Raw genomic sequence first — 23,171 nt, 5'->3', positions numbered from 1 at the left:
TGCGGGTGGCTGCACGTGGCGGTGCTGAGTGCGGGCGGCTGTGCGTGGTGGTGCTGTGCTTGGCGGTGCTGAGTGTGGGCAGCTGTGCGTGGCGGTGCTGTGCTTGGCGGTGGTGAGTGCGCGTGGCGGTGCTGAGTGCGGGCAGCTGCGCGTGGCAGTGCTGAGTGCGGGCGGCTGCGCGTGGCGGTGCTGAGTGCGGGCGGCTGCGCGTGGCGGTGCTGAGTGCGGGCGGCTGCGCGTGGCAGTGCTGAGTGCGGGCAGCTGTGCGTGGCGGTGGTGAGTGCGGGCGGCTGTGCATGGCTGTGCTGTGCTTGGCGGTGCTGAGTGTGGGCGGCTGTGCGTGGCGGTGCTGTGCTTGGCGCTGCCGAGTGCGGGCGGCTGTGGTGAGTGTGGGCAGCAGTGTGTGGCGGTGGTGAGTGCGGGCGGCTGTGTGTGGCGATGGTGAGTGCGGGCAGCTGCGCGTGGCGGTGCTGAGTGTGGGCGACTGCGCGTGGCGGTGCTGAGTGCGGGTGGCTGCGCGTGGCGGTGCTGAGTGCGGGCGGCTGCACGTGGCGGTGCTGAGTTCGGGCGGCTGCGCGTGGCGGTGCTGAGTGCGGGCGGCTGCACGTGGCAGTGCTGAGTGCGGGCAGCTGTGCGTGGCGGTGGTGAGTGCGGGCGGCTGTGCATGGCAGTGCTGTGCTTGGCGGTGCTGAGTGCAGGCAGCTGTGCGTGGCGGTGCTGTGCTTGGCGGTGCCGAGTGCGGGCAGCTGTGGTGAGTGCGGGCGGCTGTGTGTGGCGGTGGTGAGCGCGGGCGGCGGTTCTGAGTGCGGGCAGCTGTGCGTGGCGGTGCTGAGTGCGGGCGGCTGTGCGTGGCGGTGCCGAGTGTGAGCGGCTGTGCGTGGTGGTGGTGAGTGCGGGCGGCGGTGCTGAGTGCGGGCAGCTGTGCATGGTGGTGCTGAGTGCGGGAGGCTGTGATTGGCGGTGCTGAGTGCGGGTAGCTGTGTGTGGCGGTGCTGTGCTTGGCAGTGGTGAGTGCGGGCGGCTGTGCGTGGCTGTGGTGAGTGCGGGCGGCTGTGCGTGGCTGTGGTGAGTGCGGGCGGCTGAGCGTGGCAGTGGTGAGTGCGGGTGGCTGTGCGTGGCGGTGCTGAGTGCGGGTGGCTGTGCATGGCGGTGCTGTGCTTGGCGGTGCCGAGTGCAGGCGGCTGTGCGTGGCTGTGGTGAGTGCGGGCGGCTGTGCGTGGCTGTGGTGAGTGCGGGCGGCTGAGCGTGGCGGTGGTGAGTGCGGGCGGCTGTGCGTGCGGGCGGCTGTGCGTGGCGGTGGTGAGTGCGGGCGGCTGTGCATGGCAGTGGTGAGTGCGGGCGGCTGTGCGTGGCGGTGGTGAGTGCGGGCGGCTGTGCGTGGTGGTAGTGAATGCGGGCGGCTGTGCTTGGTGGTGGTGAGTGCGGGCGGCTGCGTGGCGGTGGTGAGTGTGGGCGGCTGTGCGTGGCGGTGGTGAGTGCGGGTGGCTGCGTGACGGTGGTGACTGTGGGCGGCTGTGCGTGGCGGTGGTGAGTGTGGGCGGCTGTTCTGGGCGCCAAGTGCTGGTGGCCTGAGCAGGCGGGGACACCGGCGCGCTGGGGGGTCAGGTGCCGGAATCGCCGCTAGCTCAGGCCTCCGGCACTTGCTATATTTACCTGTCCTGCGTTCCACTGCTGCGCTCCGCTCCATCTTCCGGGTCCTCTGCCTGTAACTGGTCAGTCAGAGGGCGGTGCCCATTAAGCGCGTCATCGCGACCTCTGAACCGTTCAGTTCAGATCACTGGAACGGGGACAGGTAAATATTTTACTCATGTTTTAAATGATGCCATCATGGATATAATAATTTTAAAAATTTTGAAATAAACATGGACTTTTAGAGGAAGTTTTTGGATGCTGGTCTTGGTTCATCTACAAAACATAATAGTAGACCAAACCAGATCACTATAATACGCTGTAGAAGACATTCTCATTAACCCCTTTCTGCCAGCTGATGGAATAGTACATCAGCTTGCAGATCCCCTGCTTTAAGGTGGGCTCCGGCGGCGAGCCCACCTTAAAGCCTCGACATGTCAGCTGTTCTGTACAGCTGACATGTGCGCGCAATGAGCGCGAGTGGAATCGCGATCCGCCCGCGCCCATTAACTAGTTAAATGCCGCCGTCAAGCGCTGACAGCGGCATTTAACTAGCGCTCCCGGCCGCGCGGCCGGGTGTGCTCGAACTGCTGACCCGTCACATGATCGGGGGTCAGCAGTGCATCGCCATAACAACCAGAGGTCTTCTTGAGACCTCTATGGTTGTTTATGGCCGATTGCTTTGAGCGCCACCCAGTGGTCGGCGCTCAAAGTACACCTGCCTTTCTGCTACATAGATGTGATCTGTATGTCACCTCTATGTAGCAGAGCCGATCGAGTTGTGCATGCTTCTAGCCTCCTATGGAGGCTATTGAAGCATGCCAAAATTTAAAAAAAAGTGGTTAAAAATATAAAAAAAATAAAAAATACATAAAAGTTCAAATCACCCCCCTTTTGCCCCAATCAAAATAAAACTATTAAAAAAAATCAACCCTACACATATTTGGTATCGCCGCGTTCAGAATCGCCCGATCTATCAATAAAAACAAAGGATTAACCTGACCGCTAAATGGCGTAGCGAGAAAAAAAATCAAAGCGCCAAAATTAAGTTTTTTTGGTCGCCGCAACATTGCATTGAAATGCAATAACGGGCGATCAAAAGAACGTATCTACACCAAAATGGTATCATTAAAAACGCCAGCTTGGCACGCAAAAAATAAGCCCTCACCCGACCCCAGATCATGAAAATTGGAGACGCTACGGGTATCGGAAAATCACACAATTTTTTATTTTTTTTTTAGCAAACTTTGGAATTTTTTTTCACCACTTAGATAAAAAACAACCTAGACATGTTAGGTGTCTAAGAACTCGAAATGACCTGGAGAATCATAATGGCAGGTCAGTTTTAGCATTTGGTGAACCTAGCAAGAAAGCCAAACAAAAAACAAGTGTGAGATTGCACTTTTTTTGCAATTTCATCACACTTGGAATTTTTTTCTTGTTTTCTGTTACAAGGCATGGTAAAACCAATGGTATTGTTCAAAAGTACATCTCGTCCCGCAAAAAATAAGCCCTCACATGGCCATATGGACGGAAAAATAAAAAAGTTATGGCTCTGGGAAGGAGGGGAGCGAAAAACGAAAACGAAAAAACGGAAAAAGCTCCGGGGGTGAAGGGGTTAAGGTCTTCACTCTTCTCCCAGAGGTTTATTTTTTTCTGTATTAATATATACTTTAATAATTGGCAGCTTTCCCATTTTCAGGGCCTTCATTTATAACGGCTCATGCCGACATCCGTGCAACACAATTCAAGCATGGACCACAATGCATGGACTGGCCACATGTCTCCCAACCCGATGAGATCTGCTAGCAGCAGTGTCAGTGATAGATCTCACACTGATTTAGAGGAAATTGCAGCATTTCAATTGCACTGTTTTTTAATTGTTCATGTAGAGGCAAGCACAAAGCCAACACAGTATTTTGTAAAGGGAACCAGACAGCTGATACATGCTTCTTGATCCACATGGAGCATGTATTAGACACTGACAAATGTTTGACTCTAAGAGCTGTGGTGTTTCAGAGAAAAACATACTCTGACCCTTGAGTGATGGGACTCCTGCTTAAAACCTGTCAGTCATTGACAGTGAGCAGGGAAAGGCCACCAAGGACGAGCTTTTTCAACTAGTTATCTGTGCAACTTGGTTCATGGCAGCTTATAAAATATGTATTTCTTTGAAATGTCACATTGTTTCAGATTCAAATATACATGGCTGAAATTCTACAGCCAGTGTCTGATACTTGGCCATGGTTCGGACAGCATGCATCTACTGCAAGGTTTCATTTAAAGAAAAAAAATCTTAACACATTGTCTGTTGAAGTAAGTGTGCATGTCCCAATGTAATATTCACATTTCTTGATCAGTCCTTTTTAGTGAAGGAGGAATAATTGTTTAAAAAAACAACAGTAGAAGATTAACAAAAATCTAAAACATTTAACTGTTACCGTCTTCCCTACAAAGTGGCGAAAAGCTGCATTTTTTGTGCACATCATTTTTAGTAGTCAAATTTGACATATGGACATGCCAATCCAATGTAGGAAAAGGGTGTCCAGTATAGTTAGTTTACAAAATAAATACATCTAAGCATAAAAACCCTGCACAAACTCAACATCAGCTTCCCTGGCAATAAAATAACCTGAGAAAAATACAAAAAAGTTGAATGTTACCAAACACCAATACCACCAACTGGAGAATAAGCCTCTTACAAAGACATCTGTATTTTCAGATTCTCTCCAACTAAATGACATACCTTTCTAACAACAAGGAATCCTCCCAACATCTGGTTGGACTGATGGGTAAAGGGCTAAGGGCAGAGACAGACTGCCTTATTTCTCGTGTGAGAATTGCATTGCAAACCTTGTACTGGCTGCCTCCTATCCTTACCTGAGCTTGACAGCTGCATAGAAATACATCATACTGTCTTACTCAGGTCAGGAGAGGTGCCAGGCCATTGCGTGCAGTGTGATACGATTCTCGCACGAGAAATACGGCAGTCTGTGTCTGCCCTAAAAATAAAAACAGGCCAAGAAGGTAATTAAAAAGTCCTTAGCAAACGATACTTTACAAGTGACTTTCTGCTTCCTAAAGTCCTTTATGCATATAAGAGAAATGTTGAGGAAATGTAGCAATCTCCATCCACCTTTTCTTTCATTATCTCACAATAGATATAGCTTAATCAATTACAGTCTTTGATTTTAGAGTAAAATAAATTATGTTATAGCATGTATTGATGCATTGATTTTTTTTTTGTTCGCTCAAACTAACAGGAAAACTACCAAGAAAAAAGTTGCTTTTAAGATTTTCATATCTGAAAAATGTTTCAGAAAATATAAAAGTATTAATGCACTTCCATATTTTTTATATATATAAATGCAGTTTGAATGTTGACCGTAACTAGTCCATTAATCCCACAGCTGAAGGAGAATGTACAAGTAAATGATGCCAATGCATGAGTCAGCGTATCAGCATTTGAAAGAACTGAGCATAAAAGGCATGAAAGAAACACTTTATTCAAAAAGCCTAGTCAGAAAATCAGTAGATTATTTGTAACAGAAACAAACCCATGTTGCTTATCCTCCTCAGGCAACTGCAGACACATACCAACATTATGCCTATGTATAAATCAATTCATGATCCATTATCAGGCTTATTCAGTTGCTGAATCCAAAAAATACATTGTCAGTACACCTGGTGATATTAAAATTAAATTTCTCTAAAACATCTAAACAACATAAAATCAAGGCTGAAAAACGATGCATAGTCAGATTTTCTTTTTCCTAATTTTATTATTTTTAATACTGTTATTTGTACTTTTTTTATCTTATTAATTTATGTATTCAGAGAAATGTACCTTTTTTCCTTACGTTTTATATGGGAGATTAGTATAGTTAACTTTTTTCTATAAAAATACCCTTTTTGTGTATTTTGTGTTCAAATAGAGGTGCAATTTTTTAAAGGTTTTGCACCACCAAAAAAGGCTATTTAATTGGATGAAATATCATAATATAACAAAACAATGTATCTAATAAAAAATCCATCACTTCTTTATCTCTCCTTGATTGTTTGCAACCAATCACTGGCATCAGTTGTTTCAAGTCTAAAAGAACATGAGAACTACTGTTCCATTTCTCCTGTTTGAAAGAGTGGTGGTCCTGCACCATCTCACCATGTCACTCCATTCAGGATTTATGGAACTGACAGATATAGCATTGTACTCAGCATTGTACTTTTAATTTGAAAAGGGGACTCATTTTTTAATAGTAGTCATTGTAACAAAATTAAACACCTGTCCTATGAATAGCAGATAGTTTCAGTTTCCATGACAAACACCCTTTAGAAAAGAAAATGTTAAAGCATTTGACATGAGGAAACTCCTGTGCTACCAAAACCTTATACTGTAACTTTATTGGTTCTAATGAAACAATTAAATGTATAATGTTAAAGCATGACTAAACTTTGTTCATTTTTTTCATTTTTAGCAGGCTCTTTAATAGTATGCATTGCAGACCAGTGGGGGTCTGTTTTCTTACCAATCATTCAATAGTTCCCGGAGAAGGATACACCTCAGGAGTCAGGAGCGCATGCGCAGAGCGGGGTAAGAACACAATAAAAAGCATAGTCTAAAAAGGCTATGCTTTCTATTGAATCCATGCTTTGCTCTGTATGACCATTGCACACTCAGTTGGGTTTGTGTATTCTTGTCTCCTCAGCTGTTCTCTACTCAGAGATCTTTTGAGCAATTGCTGAGGGTCTCAGGACCAGGACCTTCGCCAATCTGCAGACAATTCAAGTACCTGCAAAATATCAAAGAGCATATAAAATGACGAAAGTCTAGTCCGGTGTTTCTCAACTCCAGTCCTCAAGACCCCACAACAGGTCACGTTTTCAGGATTTCCTTAGTATTGCACAGGTGATAATTTAATCACCTGCTCAAGCATTAATTCCATCGCCTATGCAATACTAAGGAAATCCTGAAAACATGACCTGTTGTGGGGTCTTGAGGACTGGAGTTGAGAAAAACTGGTCTAGCCTCTAATCTCATTTTATGAATTTCCAATTTATAAAATCAATGATGGGATTTGAGACTGGCTACAAAGCAAATAGCACTGATCCTTGACTGCAGTGCTGAGGACAAGTATTCTGTAGCAGCTCATGCCCTTTTTATGACATAAAAAGTTTTATATGATTGTAACTTGACAGCTTTCTCCTGAGGGAAAATACTAAATATAATCCCAAACACGGAAATTTCCTAGTGCCAACAATTATAGTCAAGTCCTTTAAAGCACCAGCATTTTTTATTGCAAACTGGAGTAGTGCTACTAAGCTGTCCCCACTCTTATACTTATAAGGCGTGAACTTCATCTGTTATCAGTACCCCTCCAGTTGGTCTCCAGCAGTTTGTGACCTTTTGCGCTTTAAGTCACTTCTCAATATAAGTCTATAAGAACCAGAACAAGGAAAACAAGGCTCTCATAGACTTGCATTGAGAACTTGTGATCATTGCCTCTGAATTCTGGCCAGTTAGAAGTTGCAATCGCAAGATAACCAGATAGGAGCTGGGAACAGCTGAAGACGGCAGCTGGTAAGTATAATACTAAGGTCAGTGAGCTGAATTTAGTAGCACCACTCCAGCGCTGCAATAAAAAAATATGCTTGAATGGTGCATAAACTATATAAAACTAAACTTCTTGTATAAATAAATAAATAAATAATGCCATAAATTGACAGTTTATCCTCCTATATTTGGAATTCAAGCAGCAAATGTAATACTTTTATGCACTCTAATTTTGAGGTCTCATTTTTTTCCTGTTTAATACTCTTAGTTTGGATAATTTTGTGCATGAATTTTTTATGTTTTTCAAGTCCTAAAGAGGAGACTATAGTAAAAAATTCTTAAAAAGTTGTACCCTGAGCTTTCTGCATTAAAATAAATTGTCACATGGATTGTTGGTGCACATGTCTGGCCTCCGTTCAGATTTAAGAGCCCTGTTAATCTGGAATGGTACCAGTAGTCTGTTTTTCATCTACAAATTCTCAAAGCTTATTATATATCCAAACAAGAAAAATATATTTCAGACCACTCCCTTTGTTAGAGTAAAAATATATTTTTGTATCGTGTTGGCCAGTATACAGACAAATATTAAAAACTGAGAGTTCTCAGTGGCTAATAACGTTTAACAGTTAACTGAAAATAAGGTAGCAAAATAGTAAGCTTTTAAGACTGCTCATGTCTCAAAACTATGCCTGATGACAAAACCTGAGTATTCTTGAAAGCTTTTTATGTGTTACCATCTTTTCAGCTAGTTATTACAAGGTATCAACCGTTGAGGAAATTTCAGACCATAGTAAAGCAGGGCCTTTTTTAAACTATACTTTTGAGACATAAAAACAAGGTGCATCAAATGTACCACTATTTATTCCTTGCAGACTTGGTACAATACCTTCATTAGGTTGTAAAAATTGCACATACTCCAAGAATACAAGGCACTGGGTATCCTCCTTCCACAAAAATATTTTTATTTGCACCAAGGTAAACACAGGAAAGTTAGCAACGTTTCTGTCACAAAGGGCCTTTGTCAAGCCAAGAAAAAAAAGCGAATAGTCAAATAAAACCAAACTATAAGTATGTTAGGTGTTGAGTTCCCACTGCTGCACAGGTGAAATCTCCAACCATGTCCACTGTGGTCTCCCATTCTCCTCCAGCTGCAGTGGAGCTTGCTCAGCAGAGACGTAGATCCCAGTGTCTGGCTCAAGCTGATACTGTGCGCTTGGGCACTGCTGCCTTTCCAGGCTCTGCCTTTGTAGCCAGCACTGTTCAGCAGCGAGCAGGCATTTCAGGGACAAAGTCCTGCTTTTCCCACACTGAGCATGCCCACAGGATGACCTCCCATTGGAGGTTGGGGGTCACATGCTCAGGTCCTGTTGCGGCTCCTATTGGACCATCAGGAAGATCCCAGAGCGCTGCTACTATAAAAGGTTTGCATGGCCGCTCAGCCATGCGCTAGTGTAAACTTGTTAACTTGTCTGTGTGGATGAATGCCTGTCAATGGATGAAAGCTCCAAATCATTCCCATCCCTAGTGTTGTTGCCTGCTCGCGAATGGTACAGCTACCTAGTGCCCGACAGTGTTATCCTGCACAATTGCACAAGTTACTGAATCTAGTTAGCGGTGACCACCAGAGCGGCACTGCGCAGATAGTTCGCTTTCCTGGCCCTAGTTAGGGTGGTTAGTGGTGTCCACCAGAGCGGCACTGCATGCACTCCTGTGCAGTAAACATTTAGTTTAGTTGATTCCCTGGCACCACAGTAATGGTGTCGAGCGCAAGAAATCTAGAGGGACTCTTACCCTGATTCTGGGGGCAGAATTCTGTGTCACCTTGCTTGCGCTCTCTATGCAGTATCATGGCCCTGTGACACAACAGGGTTCACTTCCTTCATACCGGGTGAAGCTAACCTGTATGTGTACTCACATTATACTGCCGTATAGTCCATCATTACCAAGCAGCAGGTGTCTTAGCTGCACGGTGGACCCCGGACTGCGAATGCACCTTATATCATCTCTAATTATTATTTGGTGCATTCCACCAGTCCTAACAAAGTATTTAAAGTGAATCAGTCATGGACCATTCCCATCCTGTTGGTCCAACCTCCGTTATGATAGAGACACTACAACAAGAATTAAAAACAATATCAATTACATAAAAGACAAAAGTCATTGATGGAATGAAAATCAATAAATATACAATCCCAGATAAAGGTGAAACACACTTTATCTGGGTGTACACTGGTGTCAATAAAATTATATTTGTGGAAGGAGGATACATGGTGCTTTGGATTCTTGCGCTATATACTTTTGAGACAAATCTTTGTTAAGCATAGTAATAGGTTTTGTACTTAATTAGAAGCATGCTGTTTTATTACCTTTGGCATTTCCCTCCTCCCCCTCCATAGAATCCTATGGGTAGAACATTTCCTCCTTCAGTAATGTGATAATCTGACTTCACTGAATACAGATTTTATAAATCAATACAGAGTCTACAAAGTGAAAGATCAATGCAGGAGGAGAGAAAAAGCAAATCTTTTAAGATATATTAAAAAGTTTTGTTTGTGGCAAAAATAAAGCAAGCAATGGTTACTGTTAAGGTTGTTCTAATATTAAAAGAAGCATGGTACCATGAGAACTCTCCAATATCCTGGCACCGATGCTGTTTCAGAGATTTGTGTTTTGTAGATTTTGTATTTTCTCTATTGACATGAAAATCCTGTTAATCTAAGATTTAGCATTACCCCTGACTGATGATTGATGATCTTTTTTAGTACACATGTGACATTAACCAGTTGGAAATATTTTATGATGTGGTACTTAATATGTCCATCATGTCAGTGCTGGCTTTTACAGGATGTCTAACAGCAGCCAGCATCCACTACAGGCGGCTCTTGGACTTTATAACATATGTGAAGAAGCTGGGTCTTTACAGATTAGTAAAATGTTTCTTGGAAAAAAAAACCTTGTCTTGACTTTGAAAAAAAACAACAATTTGATTTTCCAGAATCCGGAATTTTTTCTTATTTGCTTCTTGCAAATTTATTAAAATGGAGACAGGCCAGTCAACGTTTTGCTGATTTGGCTGCTTTGATGATTTTCAGCTCTATCTGGGTTCTTTTTACTTCCCCACTACACATAACATCCTCTTTTTTCATATTCTCCTGGCACCAACATACGTCTTTCACGTCGTGATTAGTGTTGAGCATTCCGATACCGCAAGTATCGGGTATCGGCCGATACTTGCGGGTATCGGAATTCCGATACCGAGATCCGATACTTTTGTGGTATCGGGAATTGGTATCGGGATTAATATCAATGTGTAAAATAAAGAATTAAAATAAAAAATAGGGATATACTCGCCTCTCCGGCGGCTCCTGGACTTTACCGCCGTAACCGGGAGCCGTTGTACCTAAGAATGCACGCTTGAAGGGCCTTAGATGAGGTCACTGCGCTCTGATTGGTCCGTAGCGGTCGCGTGACCGCTAAGCGACCAATCACAAAGCAGTGACGTCACCTAAGGTATTTCAAGCGCTTGAAAGACCTTAGGTGACGTCACTGCTTTGTGATTGGTCGCGTAGCGGTCACACGACCGCTACGGACCAATCAGAGCGCACTGACCTCATCTAAGGCCCTTCAAGCGCGCATTCTTAGGTACAACGGCTCCCGGTTACGGCGGTAAAGTCCAGGCTGCGTCGGAGGGTGAGTATATCCCTATTTTTTATTTTAATTCTTTCTTTTACACATTGATATGGATCCCAGGGCCTGAAGGAGAGTTTCCTCTCCTTGAGACCCTGGGAACCATACAGGATACCGTCCGATACTTGGTGTCCCATTGACTTGTATTGGTATCGGGTATCGGTATCGGATTAGATCCGATACTTTGCCGGTATCGGCCGATACTTTCCGATACCGATACTTTCAAGTATCGGACGGTATCACTCAACACTAGTCGTGATGCAAGTTATGACATATCAAGTATATGGCATGGCCTAAGGCACTGACTAGGTCATGGACTATGCATGCCATGACAACATGGTACCACAACTTGTATCGTAACACCAGAAAATAATAAGGAACAGTGAATTTACAAACTCCAGATGATTTTCAGCCTCCTGTGTTCAGATTAAAAAAAAAAATTCAGATTCATGGTCTTGCGGCACTGACTAGGCCTTACAGGATGCAAAGCAAAAACCAGAGGATTGAATAGGTGAAGATAATGTATTATTATTCTTTGCTAACCCTTTTTTTTCTTAACATTCATTATTTTTGGAGCACATTTGATTCTTGATTAATCGATTTAATCCTAATTTAATTTTTCAGCCGATCCAAACAAATTAAACCTGAAACTAATTTTTCTTCTCAAGGTGTTCATTTCTAGAGATGGCACCTTGAGAGAAAAGGTTGAGATTATACCTGGGGGAATAAAGATGAAATTTGAAATGGTAGAAATGATGCCAATGGCAGGAGTTCGTAACAAGTGATAACAGTGGGAGAGGATGCTGTGCAAAATATATAAATAGAGGAGAAAGGTATGAAGTTATCGGCATGGAGGATAGAGATATGATATATAAGGAGGAAGAGATGAATGCTGCCTGTTGCGGTTATCTATAGGAAAGACATACTTTATGGTGGAAAGTATTTTCTCAAGCAGGTAGATGATGCTATATGAGAAAAAGTTGGATGCCCCTGTAATTGTAAACTGAATCCATGTGATAAAGCACGTTTGTGGGTTTGAATTAGTGACTGCCAAGTATACAACCCTGAGGATTTTATGACTTTGACATTTTGCGCATTCTATGGTGTTATCATTTTTATGATTATGAAATATAGACCAAAAAATGGTAATTTTCAGCATGTTATTTTCCCTGTTATGTGAACTATGCATTGCTTTGGTATTTGAAATCTGTAAACTGTTTTATCTGCATCTCTTTTGGTTCTTTTTTGGTAAATGTGTTCTAATAAAGGGAACTTCTCATGTAAATAATGCTATTAACCTGCAGATATGAGGTAAGTCTGAAGGTCATTATCATTCTGACACCGTATGATGCCCACCCTGAGAGCCCCATGCCTGCACGATTTCAGTTATGGCTCTGTGCATAAGTGTGTTTGATGTAAGTGCACACTGGCTGTAATGTTGAGCCCGCTTTCAGTGTCGGGGGCACCGATAGAGCCACTACTCTCTATGCACAGAGCAGTGAATGAAACCATGCCAGTGCCACCCCTATAACTGAAAATGTGAGTCTGTGGGGGAATAAAGTTCATTTCCTACCAGCAGTGGGGTTCTAAGTGTGGGTGCGGCACGGTTTAAGACATCTATTAACCTGAAGATTAACCCCATATCTACAGGATGATAGCATTATATTGCATGACAGGCTCCTTTTATGGATATGGCAGGGGAATCATAACACAGTAGGTGCTGCTATTGGGACATATGCAATGGGCTAAAATGCAAAACATTTCTAATATTTCATGAGCCAGAAATATCACAGCATTCTTCTTGGAATTATCTTATCCTGTTCAAATGTCATTGTCTACACTCACAATGTTCCATAATATGTGTGACAATAGTACCAAAATAATATAGTTCAATATAGTTCAATAGTTAAAGCCAATCTCGGTGATAGAATGTGGAATCAGGCTATCTGCAGTCAGCACATCTTTTTCAACTCTCCAGCTCTGTTATTCATATAGGTTCATATACATTCATATACAGCTTGGATTTTCACATGAACAAAGCTAATTTTAATCAATAGATCTTGGAATAATAATAATTTCCACAATTAAATGTGTTTAACAAATGTTCCTGTGCTGAGATAATCTTATAAATGTGCCCCTGCTGTGTACTATGTCATGGCCGTGTCTGACCATGCAGGAACATGATCTGTTAATATCACATCTCCTGGGCAAGGGAGGAAACAAAAAAGTATACAGACATTACCACACGGAATCGCAAATAATTATTTCTTTGAGATAAAACATTTTTTTAAGACAGGCAGGGAAATGATTTGCCTCACAAAAAGAATCAGTTGTGATCCCGTGCTGCAATATCTGTATACTCTCTTTTGCTTCCCCACCTTTGAAGGAGCTGTGGTATGATCAAACCATGTTCCTGCATGATCAGACACAGCGATTACACAAAACATATCAGGGGTTCATATTTAAGATGATCTCAGCTCAAGAACTTTTTTTTAAATACATCCAATTGTGGAAATTATTATTATTCCAAGATGTGTTGATTAAAATCAACTTTAAAATTAGCTTTGTTCTTGGGGAAATTCCTTTAAGTAAATTAAAAATGATTACAAATCCAGTATTTGCCCATACCACTAAGTACATTTTAAAAGCTCTTTCATATATGCAATTAAATTCAGATCAGTTGACCAAACCGGGGCTTAACTTTATCTGAAGCAAACTCCTCACTACCACTTGACAGTAATTGAAAGCAATATACAGTAGCGTTATAAGTCACGTAAATCTTTGAACAAGTTCAAATCATTACAACAAATCCTTGAGACTGTGACTTCAGAGCAATACAATGTCATGTTTGTGTAAACCAGAAGATGAACCTAAGATGTATTAATTAGGAGTTCCCAAGATACTATCATAATATAGAGCCTTTAATCAATATAAATGTTCAAATCCCCCGCTAAACCCTCCCTTTAAAAGTAAAAAGTAAATTAAACTGTCAAGGCCTTGTAATTGTCTCTCCTTTCTGTAAGGCTCTGATCACTGAAGCCTCAGAAAATAACTATGATAAATACCTCTTTTGAAGGCATTCCAGTTTTTACAGTATTGCAATCTCAATAAGAAAACAGAATTTAGTGAATTTGATCAATCATCTCTGATAAAATAATCAGGGATGGTAATAGTATGTATTTTCTTACAAATATATTATGCTCAATTCTGCTTTTTCAATTGGGAGAAAAATATGTAGCCATTCGAATTCTCCAACACATTTAAAATAGAAGAGCTAAGTATTTCACATGAGGCAAGTACGATGAGGAAATTATTTAAAAATTTTAATTAGTTAACGCGTTCAGTATTTGGTCATTATTTTAAAAGCCAAAACCAGGAGTGGGTGATAAGTACAGAAGTGGTGACGCTTTTCGATGATACATTTCCTCTGATTGTTCCACTCCTGATTTTGACTTACAAATACTGGTGTAAAATACTGACCAAATGGTGGGAATATGGCCTTAGGCCACGTTTGCACAATTAGCTTTTCGTGAGTTTTTGATGTTGCAGATTTTCTGCATCATTTCTCAACCCATTAAGTAAAATAGGGTACCTTTATTTTTTATAAAAAATATGCAACGGAAAAAACACACCAAATCTCATTTTGGGAATGTAGCATTAGAGAGCATTTTGATCTCAAACTATATGAGTAAATGAGCAGTTAACAACAGCTTATGTGCACGTGGACAAACAAGCTATTTACATGCTGCTGACAGTGATTGACATTGACAATTAAATAGTTAAATAGCAGTGATCAGAGCTCCGTTCGCAGCTGTTGAAGCAGATGTTGGCTATGTAACACATTGAGCATAAGCTCAGGGTAGAGTAGGCTCAGTTCCTGATCTCACTTTATACAACCTGCATGTGATCTCTCATGAAAGTGTACAACACAGTTCATTAAGGAGTTAATAATTAAAATTGATCTCTGACTAAATGAAATTTGTGGTCAATATCTTAAAAACAAATTGAAAAGTGACAACCAACAAAAAAACAACACGAACACTTAAAAACTTTACAGTTGTTCTATTTAAAAAAATCATAATTACTATGCTTTTTCCTTTAGCTCTACATTCTGATATAAAATAATATATGGACATTTTTATCAGCTTAAAAAGAGATGAGTTTCAAATTGGGGTTTTAGATGGAAAGAGTTCCAAGCTTTGCTAACTAAAGACACACTCCAATCAAAGTTTTTGTCATCCTAATCCATTGCAGTCATCATATTATATAGCACTGTGCACTTACAATTGCTCATTTTGCCCTTCTACCTGGTTATTTTTTCTGTTTTCCATTAGGTCTATGACATCACTTGATTAAAAACCGACTTGCTGAATCCTTCTAAGCTCTATGTAGAAACAGGAGGTCAATTTTCACTGTATGACATGTGTCACTGGAAATGTCCCTGGCAGGGGGAGAAGTAAGGAATGATAAATGCAGGAACAAGAGACTTCCTGCTTCTACATAGATCAGAGATAAGAGAATAATTAGTTGAGTGGAAAGGCAAAACTAGCAATTGTAAGTACACAGTGCTGTGTAATAAAATGATTGCAAAGTATTAAGAGGATATAAACTTTGATGGGAGAAGAGCTTCTTTAATGACCTTTCCTACATAGCGACATATAGATCAGTGGAAGGCAATGCAAAACGTGTTTACATGACATGATTGCATGAAAGGTTACTAGTCATAATAAGAAAAGTGAACTCAGGTATAGTAATGGTAAGGGAGAGAGAACTTGAATGGTATAAAGTTTACTGTAAACTTACAACTCAATTTTTCTGTTACTTGCCATTTACGTTCCTTGAATAAATGCAGAAACAGTTCAAAAATATCATCTAAAAAAGCAAAAGTATTTTTTCCATGAAAAAGGAGATGTTTAGATGTGGAAAATTATTTTTTAATAATTATCATATCAACATTGCATTTATTTATTTGTAATATAGCAGCTTTCATTGGGCAGTGCTCTTCCAACATCCATCATCACTGTGTCCACTGGGGCTCAAATTTTAAATTCCCTATGCGTATATATCAAGGAAATTGGAATACCCAGAGGAAACCCTCACACAACATACAAACTCTTTGCAGATGCTGTCCTTGGTGGGATTTGACTCCATGACCCCAGTGCTGCAAAGCCTCAGCGCTGTCTTCTCCACTACTAATGATTCTCCTAGTCTTTATAGCCACCACATCCCAGCTGCTATCGCACAAGAGTTAGGCCGCTTTCTTCTAAAATGTCCCAGATATCAGCCCAGATATCAGACCATCACTTTGCAGACATTATGGGATATTCCAATCTCTTTGTGAATTAGTGAATAAGAATACAAGAATGCATATATGAACCTTTACTCAGTGTATCCGTAAATGGGGTCATCTATTTGTAGATTATAGCAGAATATGTAACTATATTCCATATTAATTACTTAAAACATATCTGACAGGCGCGAATAATGATGGAGCAATGCTTATTAAATATGGAGCAGTGTTCCTTTGCGGTTTGACAACCTTTTTTGCCATCATTTCAATTGAATTCTGAATAAATGACATGACAGGCTATTTGGATGTTGAAAAAAAATATCATTCCATTATACTTACGCTGACAAACAGGTGGTTTGCCTGTATTGCTCCATGATCCATCTTCTTGACATACTGCTGTTGATTGTTGACTAGATTGTAATCTGTAGCCTTCATTACATTCATATATCACTTTGCTTCCTAAAGTAAACTCATTTCCAGACACTGTGCCATTTCCAGGTGGCTGAGCAATTCCACAGGATATAGCTGGAAACATAAATAAAAGCTGAGCGCTTTATGCATTATGTTTTTTTTATGTTTTTAAATATACATAAATTTAAATATTATTAGATGGTTACCGCTTCGAGACTGAGAAATACTTGCTGCTAAATGCAACATCACCAAGAGGTTTTCTGTTCATATGGATTTACATTTAAAGGTCATTTGTGCAGATTTGATGTTAAAGGCAGTAATATTTTAGTTTGTTGACTATTTATGTTTTTCTCTCCATATTACAAATGTTAAGTGGTAGGTTATGCTAATGCACTTTTTCCATTTATTTATTTTTTCTCCTAGTTCGTGAAATGCTTTTAAAATCAGTGTTATTTAGAGATAATTTGTGGCTTTGACGCACCGAAAAATAGATAATGAGGCAAAATTCTATGAGCGAAACTATATAATAAATATCTAAAACAAAAAGAGAAAAGAAGCCACTAAATAAATGTTAGCACACCACCTGTTGCATATCAAAAGGGAACGACTTTATTAGGTAACACATGACAATAAAACCATTTAAAAACAATACAAAACAACACCCCCCGTCAGGCCCATATAGCTCATACATGTATATATTGACATGCTATGTGAAGCCGGCTGTGTTAACAAATAATGTACCGTACAATGTCCCCAGAAATAATGAAGGACTGGGCATGCATGAAATCTAGGTACATATGCCCCGCTAGAAATCACACAGAGGGGAAAGGGAGAGGGAGAGCAATGCACCCACCCCCCTCAAATGATATCCCCTAAAGAACCTATGCCCCTATGGCATCCTGTGTGTGAGCGCCTAAGATATATAATGATATCTTGCAAAAGGACAAAGTCTAGGCGCACACTGCAGGAAACCCTGCAGCTAGCCTGTGTAGAACAACAACAGCCATATAGTCACCTTCAATGAAGTCACATGAGAGCTGGACCGACACGGGGGGGGAAAACCCAATGCGTGTCGCGGTTACACGGACCGCTTCGTCAGGGGAAAGTGCTTACCCTCAAGACTGTATGTCCCATATATAGTTGATGGTCGGTGATCAGAACGCGCCGCACGTGTGCGCCGCCATGGACCGGAGGTGACGTTTCCGGAAATAAGATGCCGCCCGCGCCTGCGCACAGACTGAAGGTGATTGTAGAAGGGCAGACGTCTCTGCCCATAGAGTCCCGATGCGCACGCGCCGGACCAGGTCCAGCGGTGCGCAATGTGACCCGAACAAGAATCATCAAGTACAACTGACAAGGAGCCGTTTGTAAAGTGTGAAATGCCCTGTGCGCCGAGTAGGGCAAGCTTATGATTGCTCCCTGTAAGCTACTGCTACACTGTAGGGAAGTAATGATATAGTTAAATATTATAAATGAGCAAAAACTCAGGGAAACAAGCCAGATTGTTAAACTGTATACAATTCATAGAGCATTGACAATATATTATAATCCTTATATGATGTAATCAAGGATGATTCATAGTCGCGACTGTGAGACCCATCCACAATAATGAGGTCCTGGTCCTTGAAAAAATCTTGGTACCAAATATAAATAGAAAGTACAAGTCATCAACTGAGTCCCGCCCTGCCCGCTCCTGTAATGACATTTTCGGCCCGATCAGGCAGTCCATTGGAGACCCTGTTGAGTCATCAAATAGATGTCCTAAAATCTGTGCTCCAAATGACCCACTCAGCCCAAGAAGCCCGTGAAATGCAGGTCCTCATTAATGCCATGAGGTGCTGTGGAGTTGAGTAGATAAATCCATCGTGACTCCACTTGAAGAAGCCTCTTGTGTAACGGGCCTCCTCTGCCCGAGGATCTGATTTGTTCCAGGCCCACCATCCTGATGTTGGCACAGCTGCCCCCGTGATGGAGCAGAAAATGTGCAGCTACCGTACTCAGCGTCTTGCCTCTCCTGCTGTCCAACGATGCCGTATTAATAGTAGATAAATGGCTCTGCATTCTCCGTCTCAGCTCCTGCGAGGTTTGACCTACATAAATGCAAGGACACGAGCAAATCAAAGCATATACCACATGAGCAGATTTGCAATTAATGTAAGCTTTTAATTTATGCTCTTTGCGATCCACAGGATTACAAAACGTATCCCGAACAGGCCGCATGTAGGGACAGATGCTGCAGTCACCGCACGGGAATGATCCCCTCAATACTATACCCCGATTAAGTCGCCTGGTGGGTCTCCTGTAATGATTCTGGGTTAATAAGTCCTTAAAATTGGGGGCCCTTCTAGCCGTAATGAGAGGCCGAGTGCTGATAACCTGGGAAGTGAGTGGGTCTGTGGCCAAGATCCTCCAATGGTTGTTTAAAATCCTGCTCATCTCCGGCCAATGGGTATGATACCCAGTGATGAACCGCGCATAATTGTCCGGTATTCTCTTGTTGGCCACCAATAAAAAGTCTTGTGACTGCCCACTGGCCCTCCCATAGGCTCGTGAAATGCACTTTTTAGGATAATACCTGGACTTGAATTTTGCCGTCAGCTCCTTTGCTTCCATCTTAAAGTCTGAGTCCTCAGTACAATTGCGCCTGGCCCTGAGGAATTGGCCAGTCGGGACCCCCTCCCTAGTGTGTTTAGGATGAAAGCTCCGATAGTCCAAGAATCCAGTGACCACTGTGGGCTTACGATAAAGACGTGTGGAAATCAAGCCCTCCCGGCAACTAACCTCCAAATCCAAAAAATACACTGAAATGGGAGAAAACTGGTAAGTCAAGAAAATATTGCAAGAGTTGTTATTGAGGAACCCCATGAATTGGGAAAGTTCCTCAGCAGAACCTGACCATATGAAAAACACATCATCAATGAACCGCGACCACCGTCGCACTCTGGTGTTAAAGAAATCAGAAGTAAACACAAACCTAGACTCCCACCACCCCAAAAAAAGATTTGCGAACGAGGGGGCACAACGAGCCCCCATGGCCACACCCGAGGTCTGTAAATAAAATTCCCGGTCAAATAAGAAAAAATTGTGCCGCAACGCAAAATCCAACAAATCAATAATAAAGGAATCGTGTAGTCTGTCCGAATCTACCTGTTGGTCAATGTAGAATAAGACGGCCCGCAAATATCTAAATATTGTGTTAAGTCCCTGTTATGTGGCTATTTAGTTTTTAAAGGGAACTTGTCACCTTGGAAAATACTATTTACATGCATATATATGATTCATCTACATGTAATTAGCATTACAATGCTGCCTGGCTGCCTTTCCAAAAGTGCAGCTACTTAAAGAAAATGAAGGTATCTCCTTCCTATAGCTGCCGGCTTTCAGTCACAGGGGCATGCATGAGGCAGATACAGTCATCACTCACAGCGCTCCTCAGTATGCTGTGAGTGGCAGCTGCAAGTCTGCCTCAGCAATTTGACAGCTCGCAGAGTCAGCTGTCAATTAAAGCACTGGGGCTGCTTACAGCCATGGCCCCCAGTATAGTGAGTGGTGACTCCAGCTGTGCAGTGCATGACCGCATAACTGAAAGCTGGCAGCTCCAATGAAGAAATAAGTTCCTTCTTTCCAAGAAATTACACTTTAAATAAGGAAGTTGGACAGCAGTGTAATGATAATTGCAGATTAACCCTATGTCTGCAGGTAAATGGAATATTCAGATGTGATTTGTTCCCTTTAAGCTCATTATGAATTTCTACTGGTGCACCAATGGTGTACAATTAATCAGGTTGTATAGAAAAATGCAATAGAGCCACAAATGTTATGATGCCCTTGGCATCCCACTACATGATAGAGGAGGAGTCACTAGGTTCCCATCGCAGTCAGGAATGGGCTAAAGGCAACTGTGATCAACATCTTCATGCTCTTTGAAGATCATCAAATGACTGATTTTGGGACATAGGAGATCAGTAATTTACTGCAGTACATGGAACAAGCAATCAAAAAAATGTCAAATTCAAGTCCCCTAGGTATAATAAATTAAATAATATTTAACAAACATATTACACAAATAAATAAGTAAAATTTGAGATCCTAAATGTAAGGGAGAAAAAAAATAAAAGCGCAAAAATTAAAAATCGGTGAGTTTTGAAGGAGTTAAAGAGCTGCAGCTGTTATTTCCTTGGAAAGTTATTAATGTTGACTGCATGAGATTATGTTATGTTATATTGTGGTAAATGAATTGGAGGAGCCATTATTGTCTCATAGGTACCCCTCTATGACACTCTAATGTTCTTATAGGGTGTATGGATAAGGTTTGACTTACAGGGAGAACCTGAAATACAATGTTTTTTTTTATGTTTTAGATAAAATTTGAACATGCAGAATGTACCATTAATATCTTACAAACGTTTTGTTCATTTTAAACATATTTCTTTACTCTACCAAACAAAAAAGATCTAGTATTCTAATTTTTCCTCATTATTTAGGAAAGATTTGTCATCATTAGAATTTTTTACACATACCTTAATATTAGCTGCATTTTCCAGAAGCATATTTAGCACTGAAAGGTGATTTGAAAGTCATATCTTAAAAATTCTTTCAGAGACCCTTTCAATTAGTGTGAATCTTCAAGTACTTCAATATAAGTACATGTGAAGTAGCTGACAGCCTGGGAATAATGTCACCTGGCTTATAGATAATTTTAGCAAATTAAACATTTATTATACTCACTGCAGTATTATGTCTCCGTAACTATTATTTTTGACACAGAAATAACGATTAATAAGAAAGCCTCTAGTCATTATAAAATAGTTATAAAATTTAGTCATATAATTTTTTCAAAGTAAATTTGTAGGAAAAAAGTATATGAAACTACTTTTGAAAAGGGAAAACAAAACACTTAACTATTTTAATTAAAGCATAGTCACAGTGGAAAAAAGACAAATGTTCATTAATTTTAGCCACAGGTTGTGATAGAACAAAGGGAAGAAGCACATGCACAACTGCAATGCATTATCCAATACACCACAAAAGAGCAAATCTTTCCCTCCACTACCAAAATATTTTGCTGGCTCTGTGCCTAAATTACTATAGCCTGTATAATCTAATTTCTCTGGGATTTAAATAATCCAGGCATCCTGTTCTATATTCCAAAGTATCAAATTTGGACTATTCAATTGATGTCTGGTGATCATCGAAGCCTTGCTATCAGGAATCGTAGTTTTCTTTTTCTGTTTAAGAAATTGTAGTAGTTTACAGTGGACCGGTCACCAGACCAATAGTGGCCATTTTTTCTTTTAAAATCAACAATAAATAATGTAAACTGCACTATGTGCACCACAAATAAGGAGCCCAGTAATAAATGATAAATCCACTAGACTTGACATTCCAAATGAAGTGATCTGCCTCGAACGGTGCGATGTCATCCTCTACGGAACAGTCCATGAATCAAGGAGTAGCTTATACTATGTTGAATTGTGGCTCCTACAGATTCTCTTTTTGTGGTGCAAATAGTAGAGTTTGCATTTTTTATTTTTTACTTTATCTACTTGAAAGCAAGCTTTAGCAGATGACTGGCCGCTTATTGCAGCAAGTGTGCACATGACGTGGTGGCAGCGCCGGTACCTCCTTTCAAGAAAAACAGTTTTTGCTTTTAATTCATTCCAGCTTCTCCCCAAATATGCCTTTTTTAAATTAATATTTTTTTTTAATCTGTCATTTGGTTTCTGACATAAGGGACTTTTTATTAAGTGCAAATTTGTGTGGTATTTACAAAGGGGAATAGCTCACAAGATTCTTTGGGGAACTGTCTTCAGTCTTTTCTACATTATTGGTCCTGTCGTCATGAACCCTTGGTAAAGACTTTAAAAATTTGCAGTAAATAGTAAGTCCCAGATGTTTACAGCACAACTGTATGACATATAAAGCACAAAACAGGATACTCCCTTGTGACAGGTCCTCTTTAAGGTGATGGTTAAATATTATTTTTAAGGGGTTTTTAAGCTTGTTATCCTAATACTGTTGGGTAAGTCGAATATGGTGGAGAAACAGATCAGAGGATAAGAATCTAATTAGAATCAAGGATTTTAGGCTTAATTATTTTCTTTAGAAAGAAATGTAGTACATTGTTCAACAGTACTAATCTGTTGGACTTTTAATGGTTTAGTTCACTTAGTTTTCTTCTTTTCATTAACTTGGAATATTTCAGATACCACTATTTTTGATAAAGTAAAATGCATGACTTACCTTTACAAATTGGTGCTGGTGAATCCCATTCATACATCCCATTAGGATTTCTAATGCAAGTTGTGTTTCTTTTACCAATCATTTGATAGCCTGGCTTGCAGAAATAGCAAACTTTTGATCCAAGCTCTATACCGGTCTTGTTCAAAATGCCACCATAATTTATTGCTGTGTTCAAACTGCAGTAGGCCGCTAGAAAACAATAAAGTTACATTTTAAAGAATTCTGTATGTTGCTGACTTACTAACCAAAGTATAGAATAATATGCACATATTGATGTAAGAAAATTACAAGTCAGCTAGAAAATAACTTTACATTGTACATATGCAGTAAACACCCCTGGTATAAAATCAGCCAAAGCTG

General features: G+C 40.9%; 1 protein-coding gene across 2 annotated transcripts in view; it reads right to left on the bottom strand.

Annotated features, from left to right (window-relative positions):
• Positions 1-23,171, bottom strand: part of CSMD1 (CUB and Sushi multiple domains 1) — a 2,858,343-nt gene that overhangs the window by 288,745 nt on the left and 2,546,427 nt on the right. For both annotated transcript variants that reach the window (XM_077290057.1, XM_077290056.1), the window contains exons 49-50: positions 22,812-23,000; positions 16,497-16,682 (exon numbers count right to left, since the gene is read on the bottom strand). In XM_077290057.1, coding sequence (XP_077146172.1) covers positions 16,497-16,682; positions 22,812-23,000 — 375 coding nt within the window. The remainder of the gene's footprint in view (positions 1-16,496; positions 16,683-22,811; positions 23,001-23,171) is intronic.

This window comes from Ranitomeya variabilis, chromosome 2 (genome assembly GCF_051348905.1).
Source record: "Ranitomeya variabilis isolate aRanVar5 chromosome 2, aRanVar5.hap1, whole genome shotgun sequence".
Lineage (NCBI taxonomy): Eukaryota > Metazoa > Chordata > Amphibia > Anura > Dendrobatidae > Ranitomeya > Ranitomeya variabilis.
Note: the sequence above shows the minus strand (reverse complement) of the source record. Positions and strands in the feature narration are given on the sequence as shown.